General features: G+C 35.8%; 1 protein-coding gene across 1 annotated transcript in view; it reads right to left on the bottom strand.

Moving 5' to 3' along the window:
• Positions 1–1,373: 1,373 nt before the first annotated feature.
• LOC131030397 (mitochondrial pyruvate carrier 4) overlaps positions 1,374–21,509 on the bottom strand; it is a 39,952-nt gene continuing 19,816 nt past the window's right edge. Inside the window, exons 2-5 of the mRNA XM_057961207.1 lie at positions 11,961–12,059; positions 11,752–11,804; positions 7,430–7,503; positions 1,374–1,991 (exon numbers count right to left, since the gene is read on the bottom strand). Of these exons, the coding sequence (XP_057817190.1) occupies positions 1,946–1,991; positions 7,430–7,503; positions 11,752–11,804; positions 11,961–12,059 (272 nt within the window). The 3' untranslated portion in view covers positions 1,374–1,945. The remainder of the gene's footprint in view (positions 1,992–7,429; positions 7,504–11,751; positions 11,805–11,960; positions 12,060–21,509) is intronic.

Here is a 21,509-nt window from a genome sequence, read left to right as displayed (position 1 = left end):
TTATTGTGTGTATACTATGATAGCAAAATGTTATATGGTGTTATAAACATGTAACACGTATTGAAACATCTATTTGTTTATGATTGTAAATAAACCTAAATAAGTAGCAAATTAAGAAAATAATACATTGTTATATAGATTATGGACTTCTTATTTGCTCTTTTCAAACCACTTTGTATGGTAGTAGTACCTTCCACTTCACAACTATTATTTGACAAGTTGTAGAACTCTTATATAATAAAAGTCTAGCAATATTGCATTTGATTATATTGAATGGCAACATTATATTCATGGAGACATTGGGAATGTAACCTATATTGATATAATAAACTCATTGAGAGTTTGTGAAATTAAGTCCTATAATAGAATTCTCTTAAACCTGTATACTTCTTTAGTTTGAAAATAGTCACAATTTTCAATCTTATCTATTAATTTATAACTCATGCTTAATCAATAGTTTCTAAGCCCTTAGGATATTGATTTAACTTAGACATTTAGATGTGTAATCAATCGTTAATGTCTAAAAAAAGAATAGGCATGCTCATGCAATAATCACTAACCGTTTTACTGGTATATTTATTTTATGCCCTTAAATACATGTCCTACCCCATCTCGGTAAGTATTGATTCCATTAAAAAATAATTACGTTTGAAGAAGCCTCCCTACAAAAGGCACAGCGTTACTCGTCAAATAATTTAATGTTTCCTTGATATAAGGAAGTTTGTTGGAGAAGTCGATTTTACTTTTTCTTCTACTTTCCTTTGTGTCAGGTTGCACCACAGCTCAAGCCTTGGATGCAAAAGATTTGTCAAAAGCCACACAGATATAAGTAACAACTTCCCATGCTGATCTGAGATAATATTTGTAACATAAAAATGACAATCACTTAATGTTGCCTTGCCATAAAGCTCCAAATTCAATGCAAAATCTACTTAAGGTTTGTTATTTTTTTTAAATTGTGTAATTCCTTCTGAAATGATCCGACCTTCGTGCATCCTGAAAAACAATTAGCAATTACTGCCCATAAAACCAACCTTAAAACTTTTCATAGTGCCAGATCTACACTTACAAAACATCCCTTTGCAACTAATTGCTTGAAGAAAAAAGACTTTCTAAATTTTTAAATTGACAAACATTGGGGTTTATGTTATTCAAGCAACTCCAGATAAATTCCTAATTTTCTAAAGATTGGATGAATCTAAATCCCCTTAATCATTTTTTTAATTTTTTGTGTGCGTTGCATATTAGATAGATTTAAGAATGCCATGCACAGAAAAAAACAAATTGCAAATCCTCCAGGCCATATTTCGAAACACAGAAAGAAGAAAACTTACACACAGGCACTAGAATATCTTAAAACCATATGCATATCATGAACCAGAACTCCTGCACACAATTCTATTTATAAAACAGAATTTCTTCAGAAGACAATGATCTAGGTATCATCAATCCTTTTTCAAAAATCACCAAATTGGATCCCAATATGATGCACTTAGGTTATCTAGATCTGATTAGCACCACAGCCCTACAGACAGAAATGGTGTGTGAATGCCACGTGCATCTACATGCCATGCAACCCATTCGTCCCCTGTAAGGAAGAGGAAATCAACCTTCATAATTAACACATATTAGAACATTTTGATTCAATTAGTCCATGATTTCTGTGTAGTCAACCCCATTAACATCCTTAAGCAAAAATCACCATAACAACATGATACAAACATGAAACATCAACATTATCCCACAAGCATGGCCAAGGAAGTACAAGAAATGAATCTGAGAATAAAAGCACAATTCAAATCTGCCTTGTTTCATTTATGGTGGGGATGGGAAAAAAAAAATGATTTGCATTCGGAATAAGTGTCCAGCGTCTCTAGAAGCATGGCCAGTTATATTGCAGTCAGATGCAAAAGCTTGTTTACGGCAACTGGATTAATGTCCTTTTTTATAATTTTTCAGAAACTTCTTTAGTCTCAGAACCGTAATCATGCCTGTCCATTCAAGACAATAAAACAAGTGAGTTCTCCTAGATAACTCTCAATATAATATTTGATCAAGACATCAAACCAAAATAAATAAATCATTATACAACAATTAATGATGCACCAAAATAAAGGTACATCTGCCATGGTTCATCAAAGCTTTAAAGAAAAGTAGAGGATCTGCTCATTACTTGCAAAATATTGGAACTCAAACAATACCAGATCAATTACAATTGTACATTCAGGATTATGAGACATGCTATGGATATGTGATTTAGCAAAGGTACATCTGCCATGGTTCATCAAAGCTTTAAATAAAAGTAGAAGATCTGCTCGTTATTTGCAAAATATTGGAACTAAAGCAATAACAAATCAATTACAATTGTACATTCAGGATTATGAGAAATGCTAAGGATATGTGATTTAGCATCTTCTAAGTTTCAGGTGAGTTTTAAGTTGCTGCCACAGGCACATTCCTATAAAAGTTCAAAATAGAACTAAACACCAGGAAAGAATCTAAAATGCTCTGCCCATATTATATGTCCTTGAAAGCATGGTCTGCATACATAGCAAAACAGTGTTACAAAAAAAAATTATCTGTGAATGATGTGATATAAATGGTTGCATGATCTTTAAAAGCCTTCTAAAAGGAAATGTTATATTTTAAACTTTTAGCAGGTTATGCATCTGTAGTAGACAGTTTCAATTTTTAAAAATGGGAGTTTGACAGGGCTTGATGGTGTCAAAGACATGCCAGTTTGACTGGGCATGCCCCAACTGCCAGCTGCCATTTAATCACAATTACTTACATTCTATGTTACTGGAAACTGCTGTTAAATCCAGGGTACACGTACCAGTACGATCCTAGTACAAATATGGTCCAGGTACACACAGGGTACTGCCTAGGCACCCGGGTTCACTGTGGGTCCTTCACAGTGAACCCAAGTGCCCAAACAGTACCCAGGGCCATACCCAGGCATAGTTTGATACATTAAAACCTTAGTTTTACTCTTTATCATTTTAGGTATGCCATTTCCTTTATCCATCCAGTCCCAACTGTATCATAACTTTGTAACCGCATTTTATGTCGGAATATGCCAACAAGCAAGTAATTAATCAAATATCGTTTCAGTTGTATTTGTGAGCTGTACCTGTGAACACAGGGTTAGTAAACTTTATATCAGCATTAATGAGATTGATTTCAATTGATTTACATTATGCATATGTAGCAGCTGTTTGTTTATGTTTTGTGAAATCACATCCCTTGTATTGTTAATGATTTAGCATTTTGTTAAATGTTTGCAAAATGAAATTGAACTAGCTTCTACACTTGACACAACCAGTGGGAGTGGCAATCTAATTAATTGTGGTTCAAATGAAATTGAACCAAATACTGATGTTGACCTTGAAGCTTCTAATAAAGAAGAATATGAATATTAAATGTCAATTTGAATTTGAAATTTTTAATGTCCCCATTTTTACGTCATCCTATTCTGTGAGCATTGACCAGTTTTTAGGGTTTTCCGTAGGTTTCCAGTTCACTGGGAGAGTTCCAATGTTCTTGGTGAGCTCAGTTCTTAGTTTTAGTGGCTTTCGACAACAATTGCTATTTACAATAAGTGTTTGCATGGCACCAATCTTTCTAGGTTTTTTTTGGGTTTGTTCTCTTTGGTCCTCGGAGAGTACTGCTATTTCTAATAAGCGCTTGCATGGCAACAAATTTTTTTGGGCTTCTTCTCTTTCGTCCTCGAAGAAAAATGCTATTTATAGTAAGTCATTGGCATCGCACCAACCTTTTTGGGTTTGTTCTCTTTGGTCCTTGGAGAACACTACTATTTATGGTAAGTGGTTGCATGTCACTGACCTTTTTGGGTTTTTCTAGGTTTGTTCTCTTTGGTTCTTACAGAACACTGCTATTCATAGTATGTGTTCATGTATACATCAATTATCATCTGTTAGCTTCAGTTGGTTGCATGTTCAATTCTCCATTTCCGGTGCCTTGGCAAGTTTCTATAAGGTGGTGGAAATTATTTTAATATTCACACTTACGAGTTCCAAAAGTGACTTTATTTAATTTAAGTGAACCGAAAATCTTCATCATTGACATTGTTCCAAAGAGTATTTCAGATATTTGAGAACTGAAAATTTTGTCATTGACATTGTTCCAGGTCTGCTCTTTGTATTGCAATTTATTTTCAGTTCGTACATATTGTGCTTAATGAAGGGTTCATGGTGAGCTTATTACTTAATGCATATTGGCAAAGTTGCATAGACACATACAGATACAGATACGGCCATTTTTTAAGACCCCCAATATGTATATGTCTGGATAAACCCTTATAAAAAAATACATACACATATATTTAACACAATTTTCTAAGTTAATAGAGAAGATTTTCATTACTTTAAAAGGAATATAGACACATAATTGCTACATACATAATTATAAGTTGATTTAACAATGTACAATATGCAAAAAATTGTAGAGTTGCATTGGAAGATAACCAAAAAAATGGGTCACTAAAATAGAAAAACATTTCGTTTGTCTTCCTCATGGTGTAGGTTTTGTTTATACCCAAAAAAATAAAATAAAAATTGCATGATTGAAGTTTTTCTAAATTAAGTTTAGGAAGATCTACATCAAACATCAAATCACACAGTATACGGCATGGTTGGAAAATCAAGGTTTTCTGGCCACGTGTGGGTACAGTATCCAATGTCTATCCACGTCGTATCTATATCTGTATCGGATGCGGATACAGGGATACGCACGCCAAAGGAGAGGCAGAAGTGTATCCGGCTACTCTACATATTGGTTTACAGTTTATACATCCTTTACAATGCAACATGTTCTATGAATGCTATTAAATGGCAAATGAAATCTGAAACCAATAAGACAATCAGCAAAACAGTGCATTATGTTTTCCTTACAATCATTCAAATCAGCAAACAACTTTCAAAAAAATCAGGGGTGCATATTACAAATTTTCATTGTGTAATAACATTTTGAGACATAAGTATTTTCATTTTTGCAAATTATGAATATGAGGTATTTAAATATTCTATTTTCTTTTGGCAATTATGAGTATCACTGTTCTTATAATTTATATTTTTGAACAAAATATATATACCCGAACCGGCAACTTAGCTGACGCCTTAATTTTATTTTATGCTTCTATGTACTATATCTAGCTCCTTATTGCTCACACTCAATCCAGTCAAAGGAAATCAAATCCAGAGGACATCAAAGGCATGAACTTGCTGGAAACTCAGAAAATGAAAAAAAATCATATTTGCAAACAGATAAATTTGGCTATAGATTTATAAAATCCCCCTGGAAATATATGGTAGACTATAGACTTAGTCTGGATTCATTGAAATAAAATTCACATGGGCATTACAGAACAATGTTCATCCATAAAGAACAGACTATTGAGAGATGGGAAACTGGCTACAAAACCGAAGTATAAACAGTCAAATTTTGAAATTAAGAACATGTTAGGAAAGGGAAGTATTATACTATTAACACAGAGTTAGTTGCATTTTAGAAAAAAAAAAAGTGTGTCAAGCTTGATACAAGGAAAAAAATATCTGAGCAACAGAATCTCCAGAACCTCACATAAAAAATTTAAATATGGTAATTTGTTGACTGTGTTTTCCAATGATCGTGTCAGATAACCCCATGCAAACAAGTACAGTAGCAGGACCTGTTTGAGGTAAATAACCTTGCAATCTCGTATTTTAGTAACCACAAGATGCAATCCATGTGATAGTGTCCTACAAAAAGTTATGGAGTGTGACTGGAAACCATGGGTAACACTAACAATACACGGACAGCCAGATCTTGGCCCCATTTGTGGAATATAACTGACCGATGCAACGCCAGATGTAGAACCCATAAAGCATTTAAAAAACAATGTTGTCGCATAAAGATTTTAATATTTATTTGGAAACAACGAGAAACCAAGGAAAAAACCAGGTAAACACAAACTGATTAAGTAAAAATAAGTGCAGGTTGAATTTGAGTCGTTCACCTTCATATTAAATTTTTAATAAGTCCTCAGGCCAGTGCTTAAAATATAAGTCTGCTAAAGATATTGAATTCTAAAAGAGGGAAGTTTGAAGGGCCACCCAAGTGAAACTATGCAACAAAACAAAAATGAGTAAATGGAAAACAGATATACCACAACAGATTTTACACTGATTTATCCATGATCATTCCAATCTCAAGCAATCCTTAGCATGTACTATTGTAGTTATATAAATACAATGTGAAGATCAGCATATTTATGATATTATAAAATAGATTATCATATTTAAGAGCAATTGTACTACAGTTTCTTAAGAAATTTTTGACCATGGAAGACATGAGAGTATTGAGCACAAGCAATGATCAAAATTTGGCAACCTATATATAATTTGAGCAGCTGCTACCTGCAGATATTGAAGCAGATCTTGTTATAAATCAGAACTATCACTGTTATAGATATATTTTATATATTTAGGTTACACGGATGTGCAACTTCTTGACATTAATGGATATTAAATACAAGTCCCAACTGTGCCATAAGATTGGAAGATGACTTGAGAGTGTAGCTTGATGCTATACAAAATGAAACCATAAGGGAAAAACTGTAGCATACATGATCATCAAATTCTGTAGCATACATGATCATTTTTGCAGCCTTTCAATCTTCAAGGAGTTACATCTGTCTAGACTTATTTATAACAAAAAAATTTATGGGTGAAGTATGGATTTCATACCCCAAAGTTGTCTCATATTTATGATAGGCCAAGGCTAGCTGGTATTAATAGATAAAAAATATTCAGATTTTGCTGCCAAGAATTGTGTGTCAACATTACTAAAACTATGACTGGAAGAGGAAAAAAATTGAGCTCAACTGATCGTTTTCCTTGCTTTGCTGATTTTATTCTTGAATTCTAAACAATCTAGATATTAGGATAACCAATTCATCAATCTGGACCTGACCATCACTGTCCTTTCAAATGGACATTATAATAGATGATAAGATGTCTCTAAACTTTGATAAGAGGCAGCAGAATATAGAGAGATCAAAGATATGGAAAGCATAGATCCAGAGAATATCTCCAAAACAGTTTCATATAATAGTGCTTATTTAGCCCTACAGATCTAATCAGTTTTCATCTGCTGACAAGGTATATATAAAGAAAAGCAGCTTTTAAGCCCAGTACCCTCCACTAAAATTTTACACACAATTTCATAAAATATATTCTGCAATAGATGAATTCAGAGTATCATGGAAGTGCATTATACTAGTGATAACTATAAATGAAGTTTAACTTCTGCAAATCTTTACACCTTTCAAAAGGAGGGAAAGAAATACACCAGGAAGACCATTACAATTTCTATATCTATCGGACAGAATTTTCTGTGGATGTATATTGAACAAACAAAGAAAACAAACCAGATTTTCCGTTGAAGCTGATAGAGGCCAGTCCCTGCCATTGCTACATTGACACTAAACAAGTTCCAATTTTTCTGCAACCATAAATTGCCATGTTTTCTGTCAGAATCAATGTCTAAGAAAGCAATTGTTCATTTATTATGGATATTTTTCAAACCATTATAATTTACAAATGTTTATTACATGAAAATTTGAGTGAGTTGACAAACGAAATTTGAATAATTGATTTCTTAATAAAGCTTCAACTGTTTCAGATTTTATTCATCTCCACTAATATTTATAAACACAAATAATATAATAATAAATGTTGATCATAGGTATAGTATCAGCAACAAGCTCAGAAATTTGAGTCATTATCCAATGGATATGTTGGAAACTGCTCATCACTAGAAATGTTGGACTCAAATTGAATGGCCCTTTGCTACTTGATCCCAATTGATTGCACATCCTAGTCATTATTTTTTTCCAGCTCATCGGCATCAACATCCCACCGTGCTACTGGGCTCTCCCTGTACTAAGGTGTCTTACAATCAATGAGACGCAAGGCATATGTGTACAACAATAGCTTCTCTGCTCTTTTCGAGGTAAGCCTACTCCTCTTAGCAAGGTGGATGAAGTTATGTGTCAACCAATTTCCTTTAGTAGTAGAGTAACTAGAAACCTGCAAAGGAGGCAAATGGCAAGTGGACACAACAATGTCAAAGGCACACAGTCACCATCACCAATATGGCCTTTCCAATGCCAAAGGGGACCTATCTTTCCATGTTAAACTCTTATAGCCATCAAGAACAACACATTTGATCCTCTATTCTTGTCTATGATGCTCTATCTAGATCATGCATCTTTTAGGCCTTCATTAGGCCCTTCTTTACCTCATCATCATCAATGGGAACAACTATATTTGACCTTTCCCCACACCATTTTGGATTCATTGTGTATTATGGATTCATTGTGTTTGCAGCCATGTGTAAAGGACGTTCAGCTTCTCCCACCTCACTGTATAATGAGTTGAATATGCTCATAGAATAACTCTCTAGGGTAGGTCCTCTCTCACAAATGGTGGCTTTCATCCAGCCAATCAAGTTATCAATGCACTCATAGATCTCTCCAAGTTTAGGACTATAAAACTCCACATATTTAATGATAGTGAAAAGTGGGTATGCAATAGATGTGATGTATCTAACATTTGACCAAAACACATATCTCAGGGTGAGCCTATCCCTGATGAACAATTCCTCGGGTGCTACATACCTTACTTTGTCTACCTACTGCTCTAAACCCCTATCCCTTGTCTACTTGCTAATGGGCAAGGACTGGTTAAAGGCTGGTTAAATAATAGAAACCCCAAGGGAGCCCTTTCATCATGGCCATTCCCACAAGGGTTTCCCTTACATAAACTAGGGATGAACTCGTATACAGAATAAAATGGAATGAATGTGAGCTGGTTCATGTGGTCAAATTCTCCATCTGGCAGAAGATTCGGACCTATGGCTTATTGGCCTTATTTTTTTACCTCTACAAGTTCTAAACTTTTCACCACTATTTAACTGGCATCTATCATTATGCATCTAATTCCTCTATGGGGTCAACTTGTTTAAGTTGAAACATTAAATGTTTGAATTGTTTGGTCTTGGTCACAAATATCCCCGATCATTAGGTGTCAAATCACTTGCCAAATTGTAGTCAGTGATTTTTCATAGTCACAAGCAATTAATTGACAAATTCCATTCTTTTTCACACCGAACCGTCACAACTTGTCCATCTCATAATTTGTGCAAGAACAACATTGCACTTCATCAGGTTTTTGTTCGAGGTAATGTAGGTTTTAACAAAGTATAATGTTATAGTTCCAAACAATCAAACAAGTTTTTATGAATTGGTTTGCAACGATTGTGTTTCTAAGAAAAGTTCAAGTTGATTCATAGCTCATGATCAAAGGTTGCTGATTGCTCCATTTAAAAAAATTAAAACAGTGTGATTTACTAAATCATTAAAATGAGAATAATTTAGTTCCTCATATTTTAATGAAAATGGCCTATTGCAATTTTTCCAGAGATTTGAGACGAGGTTTTAACAAATTTTAAGTCATAAATGTCATTTCCAATGGTTTCATGGTTCGTTGAACCTCTAACAATCCGAAAATTCTCTTTTTCAATCAGTTAGTGAGTTCTCTAACTCACCAAAATGCCAAAATACACTTTTTTGACGTGTTAGAAGGTTCTAGAAAATCTCCAAAATTTTGAAATGCTCTTCTCAACATTTTTTAGGGTTTTAGAACTGGCCAAAAGGCCAAAGTATTCACTCCATCAACGTTTCAATGATTAGCCAAACCTCTAAATTGCTGAAATCTACTTTTATCAAGGATTTTGAAGGTTTTCAAACTCTTGGCTTCGCTGCCAATGTGAGGGAATGATTAAATCTTGTTTGTTTGCCCTAAAATGGTGAGTGGGAAGGCATAGGTGGAAACAGTTAGAAGAAGTTGAGAGCATCATCCAAGGATGTTGTAATTTCAGACACTAATAAATGTTGATCATTGGAGTTGTGCATTGTATGTTTTTTGAAAATGCTTTAGAAACTTTCAAACAAATGCAGCCAGCAAGTGTAAAGCCAAATTCCACAACTTTCATCAACATCTTCCCCGTACATGCCAAAATGGGAGCTTTGGAACAGCATTGTAGCATAATGTAAACAGGATTTTTGCCAAACATTTGGAAATGCTCTAGTAGGAAAGTATGCAAAATGTGGAAGTTTAGACAAGGCATGTGAACTGTTTGATAGAATACCTCAGAGAGAAGTCATCACATGGAAGAATCTTGGGAGAACATATTGAGATATTTTGTTTCAGATATTGTAATTTCCTGTGTGACCAGAGTTGTTGGGTAGTGCATTGGTCCATTGCTAACCATTGCTAGATGTTAATTCATTGGCTATGTTGCTCAAAGGAATAGAGCATTTTAGGATCCGCTTTGACTGGTGCGGCTCTAATGTGGATAAAGCAAGAGCAACGTTACTCAACAAATTCATGCACGTTGCTGCTCTCCACTTTAAAACATTTACTGTTAGTGTTCTATCTAAGCTGCTACGTTTTTAATATTTTATTTATATAATATATTTTTAAAATTACATTTTTGGAGATGACCCCGCAGTGCAACGGATGTTGCAACTCCGTGTTAATACGGAGGTCCCAAGTTCGAAACTCTCGAACCTTGTTTGTTGTGGTGGATGTCCCCGTGACATCTCTGGTGGCCGAGCTGGCAGTGTTGATTGGGGGGTGTTAATACCCCTCCGAATACAGACGCAGGTATTGGCTGGTTGTCCACGCATGCAGACAGGCAGCAGCAAGTGCGAAGAGAGCGGAGTGATAAGGAGAAAGCGGAGCGATAAGGAGAAAGCGGAGTGATAAGGAGAGAAAAATGGAGAGATAAGGGGAGAACGAAGTGATAAGGAGTAATGTTAGGAGGTGTTGATACCTCAGTATAATGTACTCGGGGATGGGGTCCCCCTCTGTGGCCCTACTGGTTCAAGCTCCAGTCAAAAGCAGTCACCAATCAAAAAAAAAAAAATTACATTTATTTATTCTATAATTATAATTTACTATTTAATGAGTTAAAAATGATTTATTTATTTATGATATAATTTGTATAAATTTAAAAATAAAAATCATATACTTTTAATATTTTAATATTTTTAATTTTTTTCTTTATTAATTTAAAAAAATTTAATTTATATTCATTGTAAATGAAGTTTTTCAGAGTATGATAGCATTGGAGAGTCATTAAAAAGATTATAAACAGATTATTTGGCAATTACCAATTGCAAATTTAATCTGCAAAGCAAAAACAGAGAGTCATTGATTATAAACTCTTATGTAAAACTACAGCAATGTGAATTCCATTCCTTTAGAAAAGCAAGCAGAAACAAAAATAAATCCCTTCAAATGCACAGCTATTTACACGAGAATGGCCACAACACCTTCCCCATCAATACTTTAAACTTGCACAGGAAATCCTTAAATGTGATTTGCAGAAAATAATACTTAAGGGCATCAATGCTATCAAATTCTCCACTCTCTAAAGAAAAGACTAAAGAGTATCAAAAATCTGTATTTGGACAAGGATATCTATATAAATAATGATACAATTTAATTTCAATTTATGATAAATGGTACTTATTTTTCTGCAGAGGACTCATGATGTACCACAGAAATGGAGATTATAAACTATAAGAACAAATAAACCTAAAACTCCCTCATATTATAAAAAAAGCAACAGCAATTTTCAAAGCATATAACAATAGGGCCTAAAAAATTGTGCGGGCAGTACCGGTGTAATAACCAAACTGTAGCGTGACCAGATAACCCCAGTGCATGTCACAGCTGTTCAATAGCCACCAAATGAATGATGTAAGATTTAAAAATAAGTTGTTCATGAGACCTGGTAAAGATTGCAAAACAGCTAGTAGCAAACAGAGTCTATCAAATTAAGAAACCAATCTGCAAAATGTGAGCACAAAACTGACTATATAAACCTACCTATTTGTTGAGGATAAGAAAGCTTTTCTGGTGGTTTCGCAAAATCAGCAATATTGGCCAGGCTAATGCCCCATTTGAAAGTGGGGGCCCAGAAATGAACTGCAAAATCCAATTAAAATTATGTTATAAGAGTGCATTTCATAGCAGATACAAGACCTTAGAAATGAGGAAATCTTTGTCAATTGATAAAAAAATCTTCATGAAGGCAACTTAAGAACAACTTAAACCTTATATGTACTGAATAACTGTGTAGGATACAACCGCAGTTTCTACTCTCAAAAATAACAATTTAACATAAGAACCATTTTTACTCTATTGAATGTCATTAACCTTCAATATTTTCAACACAAGGATGATATGAATTATTGTTTATTCAAAATGATGCTAACTAAAGTGGCCCTTGGCCTGTTGATGAAGTTGAATGGCTCACAAAAAGCCCAACAAGGATCAAATCTCGCTGATTACACAGCCTGACACAAGGCCAGGATCATGCCTTGGAAGAATTTTGCACAATGGATACTCCAGTCCTTGGCTCTCAGCTTAAGGGGGTTGACTATTCATGCACCCGATGCCTCTAGGTTGTTAAAGGTTTATCAGATGTTTATCCTCTCAAAAAGAAAACGATGCTAAGTATCATATAAAAGACTATTACAATCACTTGAAAGATCAATAGAAATTGTCTATCTCCAAGATATGTTCTTTGATTGCTCATAGCATTTGACACATACTGGGGATAAGTCATGTAAGAAAAAGTTCTTGTTTTTGTTATACAGGGATATGAATTTGATTTCTACTTGTGTTTTAGGTTTTTATTGCATGGTTTCATCAATGAAAATTGTGTAACAATGGATATGTTTCCTAACCGAACTTATGAGTTGGCTTTGTGATGTAGGAGAATCTCTGATGTAATTCGTGTAAGAAAACATCCTTGTATTTGTTATAAAAGTATGTGAACTTGATTTTTACTTATGCTTTAGGTTTTTACCCCATGATTTCATTAATGACTGTTGTGTAACAATGGCTATGTTTCCTAATTGAACTTGTGAGTAGGATATGCAACGTAGAGCACCTCAGGTGTAAGTCATGTAAGAAAACATTCTTGTATTTTTTATATATGGATGCCAATTTCATTTCTACCTGTGCTTTAGGTTTTCTATCCCAAGTTTCATCATAAGATCGTATAACAATGTATATTTTTCTTGATTGAACTTATGAATTGGATGTCATGCAGAGGCTATTGGTGATCTAAGTTGTGACCCCCCAATCTTTAAGGATGGATAGTCTCCCAAGTGCTAGGGGTGTCAAAAGTGGCAAGAGTATCACAAAACCTATGTTAAATTTAGGCAACTTAGGACTAATTATTGAGGTCGGTAAGACCTTCACTTTTGGTTCTGCAGAACCAGGGGTATTTCCCTAAAGTGCTGAATTGTATGACATTATAAGGATTAGACAATTACCTTGTTACAAACCATACCCACTACACAGTGTATCTCTACACCAATGTCACAATATACCTATGTTGGTTTAGATATGCAAGATTATGCACCTTTATATAACAAAAAAGGCCTATCATGTAGAGTGTGTAAAATACTGGTAACCCCTATTGTTGCTATGCACTCATACATGGAAATATGACAAATTAACAACACAATTGAAAGAGAGTGATTATAATTGAATTTTTTGTGTTGGGGTGATGAGAAATGGAATCAATAACAAACAGGTATCAATTCCATTAGAGCAACAGAGTCATGGATTCATTCAAAACATGTAATGATTGAAATAAGACCATATCTCTTGGAAAACACAAGCAAACTAGTCTCTACACATACATTCAAAAAAAAATGAATTTGCAAAATATTAGATGAACCTACTTAGTAATCCATAGAGAAAACTGAACATTTCTTTTATTATTTGTAAAAGACACCATGCAAAAGCTTTGCAAGGTTTTTATAGTCATTTGGCTGGCCAACCGATCACATATATGTCCAAAAAATGGAACGCAATGTCACTAGAGACATTCCATCAAAGTTGATATGCTTTAAACTTGTCCTTCAAAGATCACAACAAATTCATTACACACTTGGGATGAATCCACATATCAAAACATAAAATAGTACTTTTCCCTTCACTAGAATTAGAACCCTAGCTATCTGAAAGCTTCTTCTCCTCTGTTCTTCTCCAAAATTGATTTTTCCCATCTATGTAAAAGTGAAAAAGAAGGTCCTTATGTCGTGCCCTAAGACAAGACTCAAGGCAACCACAAAAAAGGAACCTTTTTTTTAAAATAAGATTAGGGAAGCACCATGCCATGAAAAAGGGTGTTAGGTGCAACCAAAACACGTGATGGAAATGTAATGTACCCTTCCGAGTAGTCAGAGGTGATCATTTAGCCTATTTTATTCTCATAGGCTAATGTTTGTATATAAGGGAATAAATTAAATTATTTATTTAAAGTTGTCCAATAAAGTATTATTACCTCCAGCTTGCTCAGGGATTCAACTTCAAAAAAATCTGGCTCGAAGGGGACTCCTTAAACATCATCCAAGCCCTCAAAGGTACAAGCTCTGTTTCTTGGAACATTACTAACTTAGTTAAAAGTGCAAATTATTTGTTAAATAGCTATGTTAGTGGTTATCATAACTCATACTCTAAGAGAAGGAAATAAGGTAGCAGACCTCTTAGCTAATGAAGGGGTCAATTTGGAGAATGATGTTAATTATATTGGGGAAACTCAATGTACAAGGGAGGTTAAAGAGCAATTATATTTTGATCGTATCCATGGGTCTAGTTAATATCATGATTATTTTGGGGGGAACGAATTCCAAAGACAGATTTTGGGGGCGGATGAACTGCCAGTTAATGAGTGCTTTTTGGCATCATTTCCATGATCATATGCATGAGAAAGATTATAATCATAATTGTTGGGTTTGTGCGGCCATAAACAAAAGTTTCAAAACTTCAAAAGAGTCTTTGTTCAGTAACTCCAGAATTCACAAGCATTTGGGGTTTCATCTGCGGACTGTGAACTATAGCTGCTGGTACTTCTACCTGGAGATCAAAATGGGTGGTAATTTAAACAAGAACGAGCCCCCAGGATGCGAAAATTGGAAGAGCGAAAGAAAAGTCTGGAGAAGACTTCACAGATATGGCTTTACTGACTATATGGAAAAGCTTCACGGAAGCAGAAATTCTGTTTCTCACAGTTTTGCCAGAGGCTGGAGTAACAACAAAGTTACCCTATTCGGGGAGATAAGGCAAATTGATGAGAACCTGGTCGCTGAGGTCACGGGTCTGCGGATGGAGGGCACCAAATTTTACAGGGATCGGAAGTATGCAACTGAAGCGTTCAAAATTTTCCCGAAATCGGAGGAGGAGAAGGGTCAGCTTGTGAAGAAAGACAACATTTCCTATTAAATTCCTCAGCAGGTAAAGCCCTTTTGGCAAAAAGTTTTAAGGGCTTTAATGGAGTATTTAACTGTTGACGGTAGATTTACAAAAATTTATAACTACCACTTTGCTATTTTGAATCACTTCTGTCATGGGGCCAAAATTTCCCTACCTTTTTATTTAGCGTGCTCTCTGAATGAGAGTCTTGCTGACAATGCTAAAAAGCCAAACTCCTACCCTATAGCCCATCAGGGGCTTATATTGCTCATCTATGAACATCTGAAGGACAAGACTAGGGCGACCAAAGATGGCCCTCTGATCATGAATGCCCATATTTCTGAGAGCAGCAAAGATTCGGATTCGGATGAGGAACAGCCTAGCGCTTCTACCAACAAAAAAAGGAAAGCTGACACAGATAATGCGGATATGGAGGTGCACTGTGATGTGGAGGAGGAAAAGGGTAAGGAACCTGAAAATGATATGGAGTATGAAAAGGATGAGAACATTGGTGAAGAGGATGAAGGGGGTAAATCTGAAAACCCTCACTCTAACCCTATGGGATCGGATAGTAGGAATGTGGCTCTGAATTCTAAGGAGGATGACAACCCTAACTCTGTGGGCACGGAACAGGGTAGGGATTCTGCGAACACCATCCTGAATACTACCCGTAATTGTGCTAATTGTGCTCTGGAGACCTTCAACTTCCAGAAATGGGTTGTCGACAACATTACCAGCATGCAAAGTAAACAGAGGGATTTGGACTGTTGAATTTCGTGATCAGATTAACAATAATGAGCAGGAAATAATAATGCAGTCACAAGAATCAAAGCACACAAATAGAAAGGGCACACAACACAAGTTTACCCTGGGAAAACCTCCCTCTTGGAGTTGAAAAACCCAGCAACAAGATCCAAGTTTATATTAGACAATATCAGCATACAACTTTGCTTACTGCACTTGAAGCAACATTTAAATAAGAACAACAGACTGAAGATTCCAAACTAGGGCACAAGGAATAGCTTGATAGACTTATCTACACTATCGAGATTTGTTGTTTGCTGTCATGCAGATAATTCACAGAGCATAGGAGTGAATTTGCTGACTGTGGATATGATTCGTTGCCACTGAGACAATTCGCTATTCCTAGGAATGAATCGCTGACACAAGAAGATAGTTCGCTGCTCTTTGAAGGCTTGTTCACATAAGGCTAGCAATGAATATTATATATGTCTATTGTGTAGAATGAATCTTGTTTATATACAAGATTCATGTTTAAGTCTTCTAAGTTGGCTTTAACCAATTCTTTATTTTACATATTCTACTTTGCACTTTGGCACCCAATTTGGGGCCCACATAACTTGCAATTTGAGCCACGTTACCTTTTCGACCCAGCCCTATTGCTTGTCCACACATTACATTTGGGAATAGGACCCAACCCTATAGACATCAATTCCTACACGTTACATGTGAATAGGACCCAGGTGAGTCTCCACGTTACATCTAGAAGAAGGGGCCAACTGAGTCTCCACGTTACATCTAGAAGAAGGGCCCAACCCTATAAGGATTTGAATCCTTATTTATTTTCTTCACTAAGTTACAATAAACTAACACTCCCTCTTAACTAGGGAGGAAAATAAATACATAACCATATTCACATGGACAATCCCATGGCATGAATAATTACAATGTTTAAGATTAGGGCCCAGCCCTAATAGTACAATCAATATACAATTCGTGATTTGATCACGCAATTATATTACAATAAACCTTTACATGATCTTCTCTTGCAATGCCTGCAAAGGATGAAACCAACGCTTCATAACTTTACACTGCATGTAACACCATGATCTTTCATCATGCACATCCGCAGAGGATGACAGAGACCTTTCCATATGCACACCTGCAATAATTAATACTCAAAGATTTGTATAACCATACAACATAAATCATGCACAACCGCAGAGGATACATAAGCTTCTTCACTGAGAAGAACAACATGTCACCTTGCACACCGCAGAGGGTGAACTCACCTTGCACTCCGCAGAGGGTGAGAAATAACCGCCACCTTGCACTCCGCAGAGGGTCGATGATGCACCCAGTGTATCATAGAATATAACCAAAACACTTGTTAGTTTCAACATAGAATATAATAAAGGAAAACATTTGCAATAATCAAGTAACACATTTATCAATTCCATCATTAAAGCAATAGATCACAATGATTAGAAACCAGCAAAAAGATTCTACTGAAATAAAGAGTATTTTGAAGATGTCACGGGACTCCCTCTAAAACTATATCTAGAAGATAAATCCACAACAAATTTCTGACTTAAAGTTGGAACCAAGCTTAAACCTAAAACAGAATTTAACTTAAAAATGGATCAACAAACCAATAGATCAAAAGAGGAAATCTTCACGATTGTGAGGATTTGATACTTCATTTATGTTTGCGTCTTCTTGCTCATCCTGAATTTGACAATCCCTTGCAAAGTGGCCACGCTTGTTGCATCGGAAGCATCGGATGTGAGATTAGTCTCTTGGTCTTTTCTTTGAAGGAGGGGTAGGAAAGCTGAAATCTCTATTTCTCTCGAAATCATTTTTCTTCCAATGGCTGCCTTCCTTCTTAGCCAAGAGGACATGTTGCTCATCATAAGGGTTCTTAATTTTTCCTTTCGCAGTCAACCGAGACTCTTCTTGAATGCAATCTCCCATTAATTGATCAAACTTAGGAAGCTCAACTCTGGCACAAATTCCTTGAACAAATGGTTCCCAGGAGGGAGGAAGACCATTTAGGGCAATCATAGATAGGTCACTGTCTTCAATGCTCTTCCCAACGTTGGCAAGCTGATCTCTTAGCTCAGAGATTCTCATGAAGTAAGCAGCAACAGGTTCTTCTTTCTCTAATTTTAAGTAGGAGAGTTGATTCCTTAAGGCAAGGATGTAGCTGGTATTGTTGACTTCGTACATCTTTTCCAATGTAGAGAACATCTCCCTGACGGACTTCTTCATGGAGATGGATGGCACTAAATGATTTTTGACGGAGTCTATTATTATCCTTTGAGCTTGGAAGTCCTTCTTCCAATCTTATTTCTCACTTGCACCCTCAGGTTCCTTAGCATTCTTGCTAACATATTCAGCAAGATCATTCAATGCCATCATTATCCTGACCTTCCAAGAAGAGAAATTTGTGTGACCTTCCAACCTATCTTCAGACCTGATATAAGAAGCCATGGGGACTAAACTTTTGAACAAGAAGTTAGAAGGAAGCTCAAATCTGATTACAATCTCTATACAGACCTAGGGCTCTAATACCATGTTGAATTTCGTGATCAGATTAACAATAATGAGCAAGAAATAATCATGCAGTCACAATAATCAAAGCACACAAATAGAAAGGGCACACAACACAAGTTTACCCTAGGAAAACCTCCCTCTTGGAGGTGAAAAACCCAACAACAAGATCCAAGTTTATATTAGACAATATCAGCATACAACTTTGCTTACTGCACTTGAAGCAACATATAAATAAGAACAACAGACTGAAGATTCCAAACTAGGGCACAAGGAATAGCTTGATAGACTTATCTGCACTATCGAGATTTGTTGTTTGCTGTCATGCAGATCATTCACAGAGAATAGGAGTGAATTTGCGGACTGTGGATATGATTCGCTGCCACTGAGACAATTCGTTGTTCCTAGGAATGAATCGCTGACACAAGAATATAGTTCGTTGCTCTTTGAAGGCTTGTTCACATAAGGCTAGCAATGAATATTATATATGTCTATTGTGTAGAATGAATCTTGTTTATATACAAGATTCATGTTCAAGTCTTCTAAGTCGGCTTTAACCAATTCTTTATTTTACATATTCTACTTTGCACTTTGGCGCCCAATTTGGGGCCTACATAACTTGCAATTTGAGCCACGTTACCTTTTCGACCCAGCCCTATTGCTTGTCCACACATTACATTTGGGAATAGGACCCAACCCTATAGACATCAATTCCTACACGTTACATGTGAATAGGACCTAGGTGAGTCTCCACGTTACATCTAGAAGAAGGGGCCAACTGAGTCTCCACGTTAAATCAAGAAGAAGGGCCCAACCCTATAAGGATTTGAATCCTTATTTATTTTCTTCACTAAGTTACAATAAACTAACATGGACAACAAGATTAATAAGTTGATTAAGGATGCTGGGAAAAAGAATGATGAGATTGAAACCAGTGAAGCTGAAGTGGAAATCAAGATGGAGGATTGGCTGGAAAAGGATTTGATCAAAGGGGATTTGAAACACCTGGAGGATGTCATAAGAACCTTGAAAGAACAGGCTGATGAGGATAGAGACAACATCAACTCCAGGGTCGACCGCACCGAGAAGGCTCTAAAAAATTTCATGAACCATAGCCTCCAGGTCCTCAAAGTCTCATCACAGAATATGAACGCTTTGGTGGATCATCTAGAAAGGAAAAATCAGGAAAAGAAGCTGGTTGTTATTGATGATATTCCAACTTCCAGCACCACCCACCAGACTCCTAGGCGCAGAACAAGGCAGGACACTACTGGAATGGAGATCAATACGAAAGATAGCCAGCTAAGAGAGGAAAACAACGACCTGAGGGAAGAGGCCAAGGCGATGATGCTCTTGGTTCAAAATGCTGAGGAATCTATTAAAGTTTTCAAGTAATTCGTAATGCTGGGTTTGGAGCCAACTTCTTGTTGGCTTCTTGCTGTCCTTTTCTTTGCTGCTGGTTTTTGTGCTGGTGTTTGCAACTGTTTTGTTTCGTCTCTTTAATGCTTATCTTTCGAATTGTAATAGGGTTTCGGGTCCCCTAAAACCTGTTTTTACTTAATCAAAAACATTTTACAAATAGCTTTATTTAATTATTTTAATAAAGTGACTTAGGTGAAAATTAAAAGAAATATTAAAAGTCACTTTATTATGGAGCCTTAATGAAATATTTTTAAGTGAGAGTTCTGAATGACCTTTGGGAATGTTCTTAGGGAAAATATAAAAGGAGATTTTAGAGCTCATTTGCATATGCTCGGTTTTATTTTCTCTATTGTGGATTTTCAAAGCTTCTTGTAGAGAAAATCATAGGACGAAAATCCTAAAAAAAACGGTTTCGGTAGTGGAAGATCTACCCTAGCTGGTTGTAGGTAGAGCCGCTCAAGTTTCACACATAAATTCAAGGTTTGGAGATTTCCGAAATTTGTGAAGTCCTATAAACAAGACAACTTCTGAGTTTAAAGATTTGAAGGATTCATAGGAAAAAATGAAGATTTCTAAATGGATCGTTGATTTTCCTCTTGGGTCAATGAAACTTTTAGAAGCTTTGGGACGAATTTCATATCATATTTGGATGCCATTGATAGTTTCAGCTGGGCAAATGATTTATATTTGGGCGACTGATGTTTATACTGCTGGTCCAGTTACATGGAGTAACCTTTGATGGCAATTTGCTTCCCTCCCTAATAGAGAGTCATCCAGAGGTTGAGGCATTGGGGTCGAGAGCAGATTAGATGCAATTTTGGGGAAGACTACTGGCCACCATTGCTTGGACTGTATCCCAGGTGCAGTTCTAGAATCTTAAGAGTCTTCATTGATCAACCATTGAGTGGCATTTAAGGTTAATGTGCTGGTTGTTATCGATATAGAAGACAATTGCTGGTTTTGAAGACATTAAAAACACCTTCATCTGGTTGTTAGAAGAGTAAGGAAGGTGCTGGTCACAGTTTAGACTCTATCACTGGTGCAGACTAGAGGATTAATGTCAGCAGCAAATATATCTGTTATTATCTGCAAACAAGGTCAGAAGTTGCATTCCTATATCTCCATATTCTGCTGTAATTTGCAGCATATTATTGGATTTTATTTGTTTTTTTTGGTCGGTAATATGATCTTTTATTAATATGATATATCAAAAAAGAGTACATTTTGCAAAAAGATCCCAAAAAAATTGGCATAAACAGTCACTACAGAAAGTACGAGTTCAGATAAACAGTATAGAACATAAACAATCAACCCAGCCATAGTCACATAAACAGCAGACAGAAAAAGTATCGCTGTCCATTTTTACAAAAAACATCCTAAATCTAGCACCAGCTATACTAAGCCACACAACTAACTATCCTTAGATTCTTCTTTGAACCTGGCCAGAAT

Source organism: Cryptomeria japonica, chromosome 7 (genome assembly GCF_030272615.1).
Source record: "Cryptomeria japonica chromosome 7, Sugi_1.0, whole genome shotgun sequence".
Lineage (NCBI taxonomy): Eukaryota > Viridiplantae > Streptophyta > Pinopsida > Cupressales > Cupressaceae > Cryptomeria > Cryptomeria japonica.
This window is presented reverse-complemented; position numbering and strand designations above follow the sequence as displayed.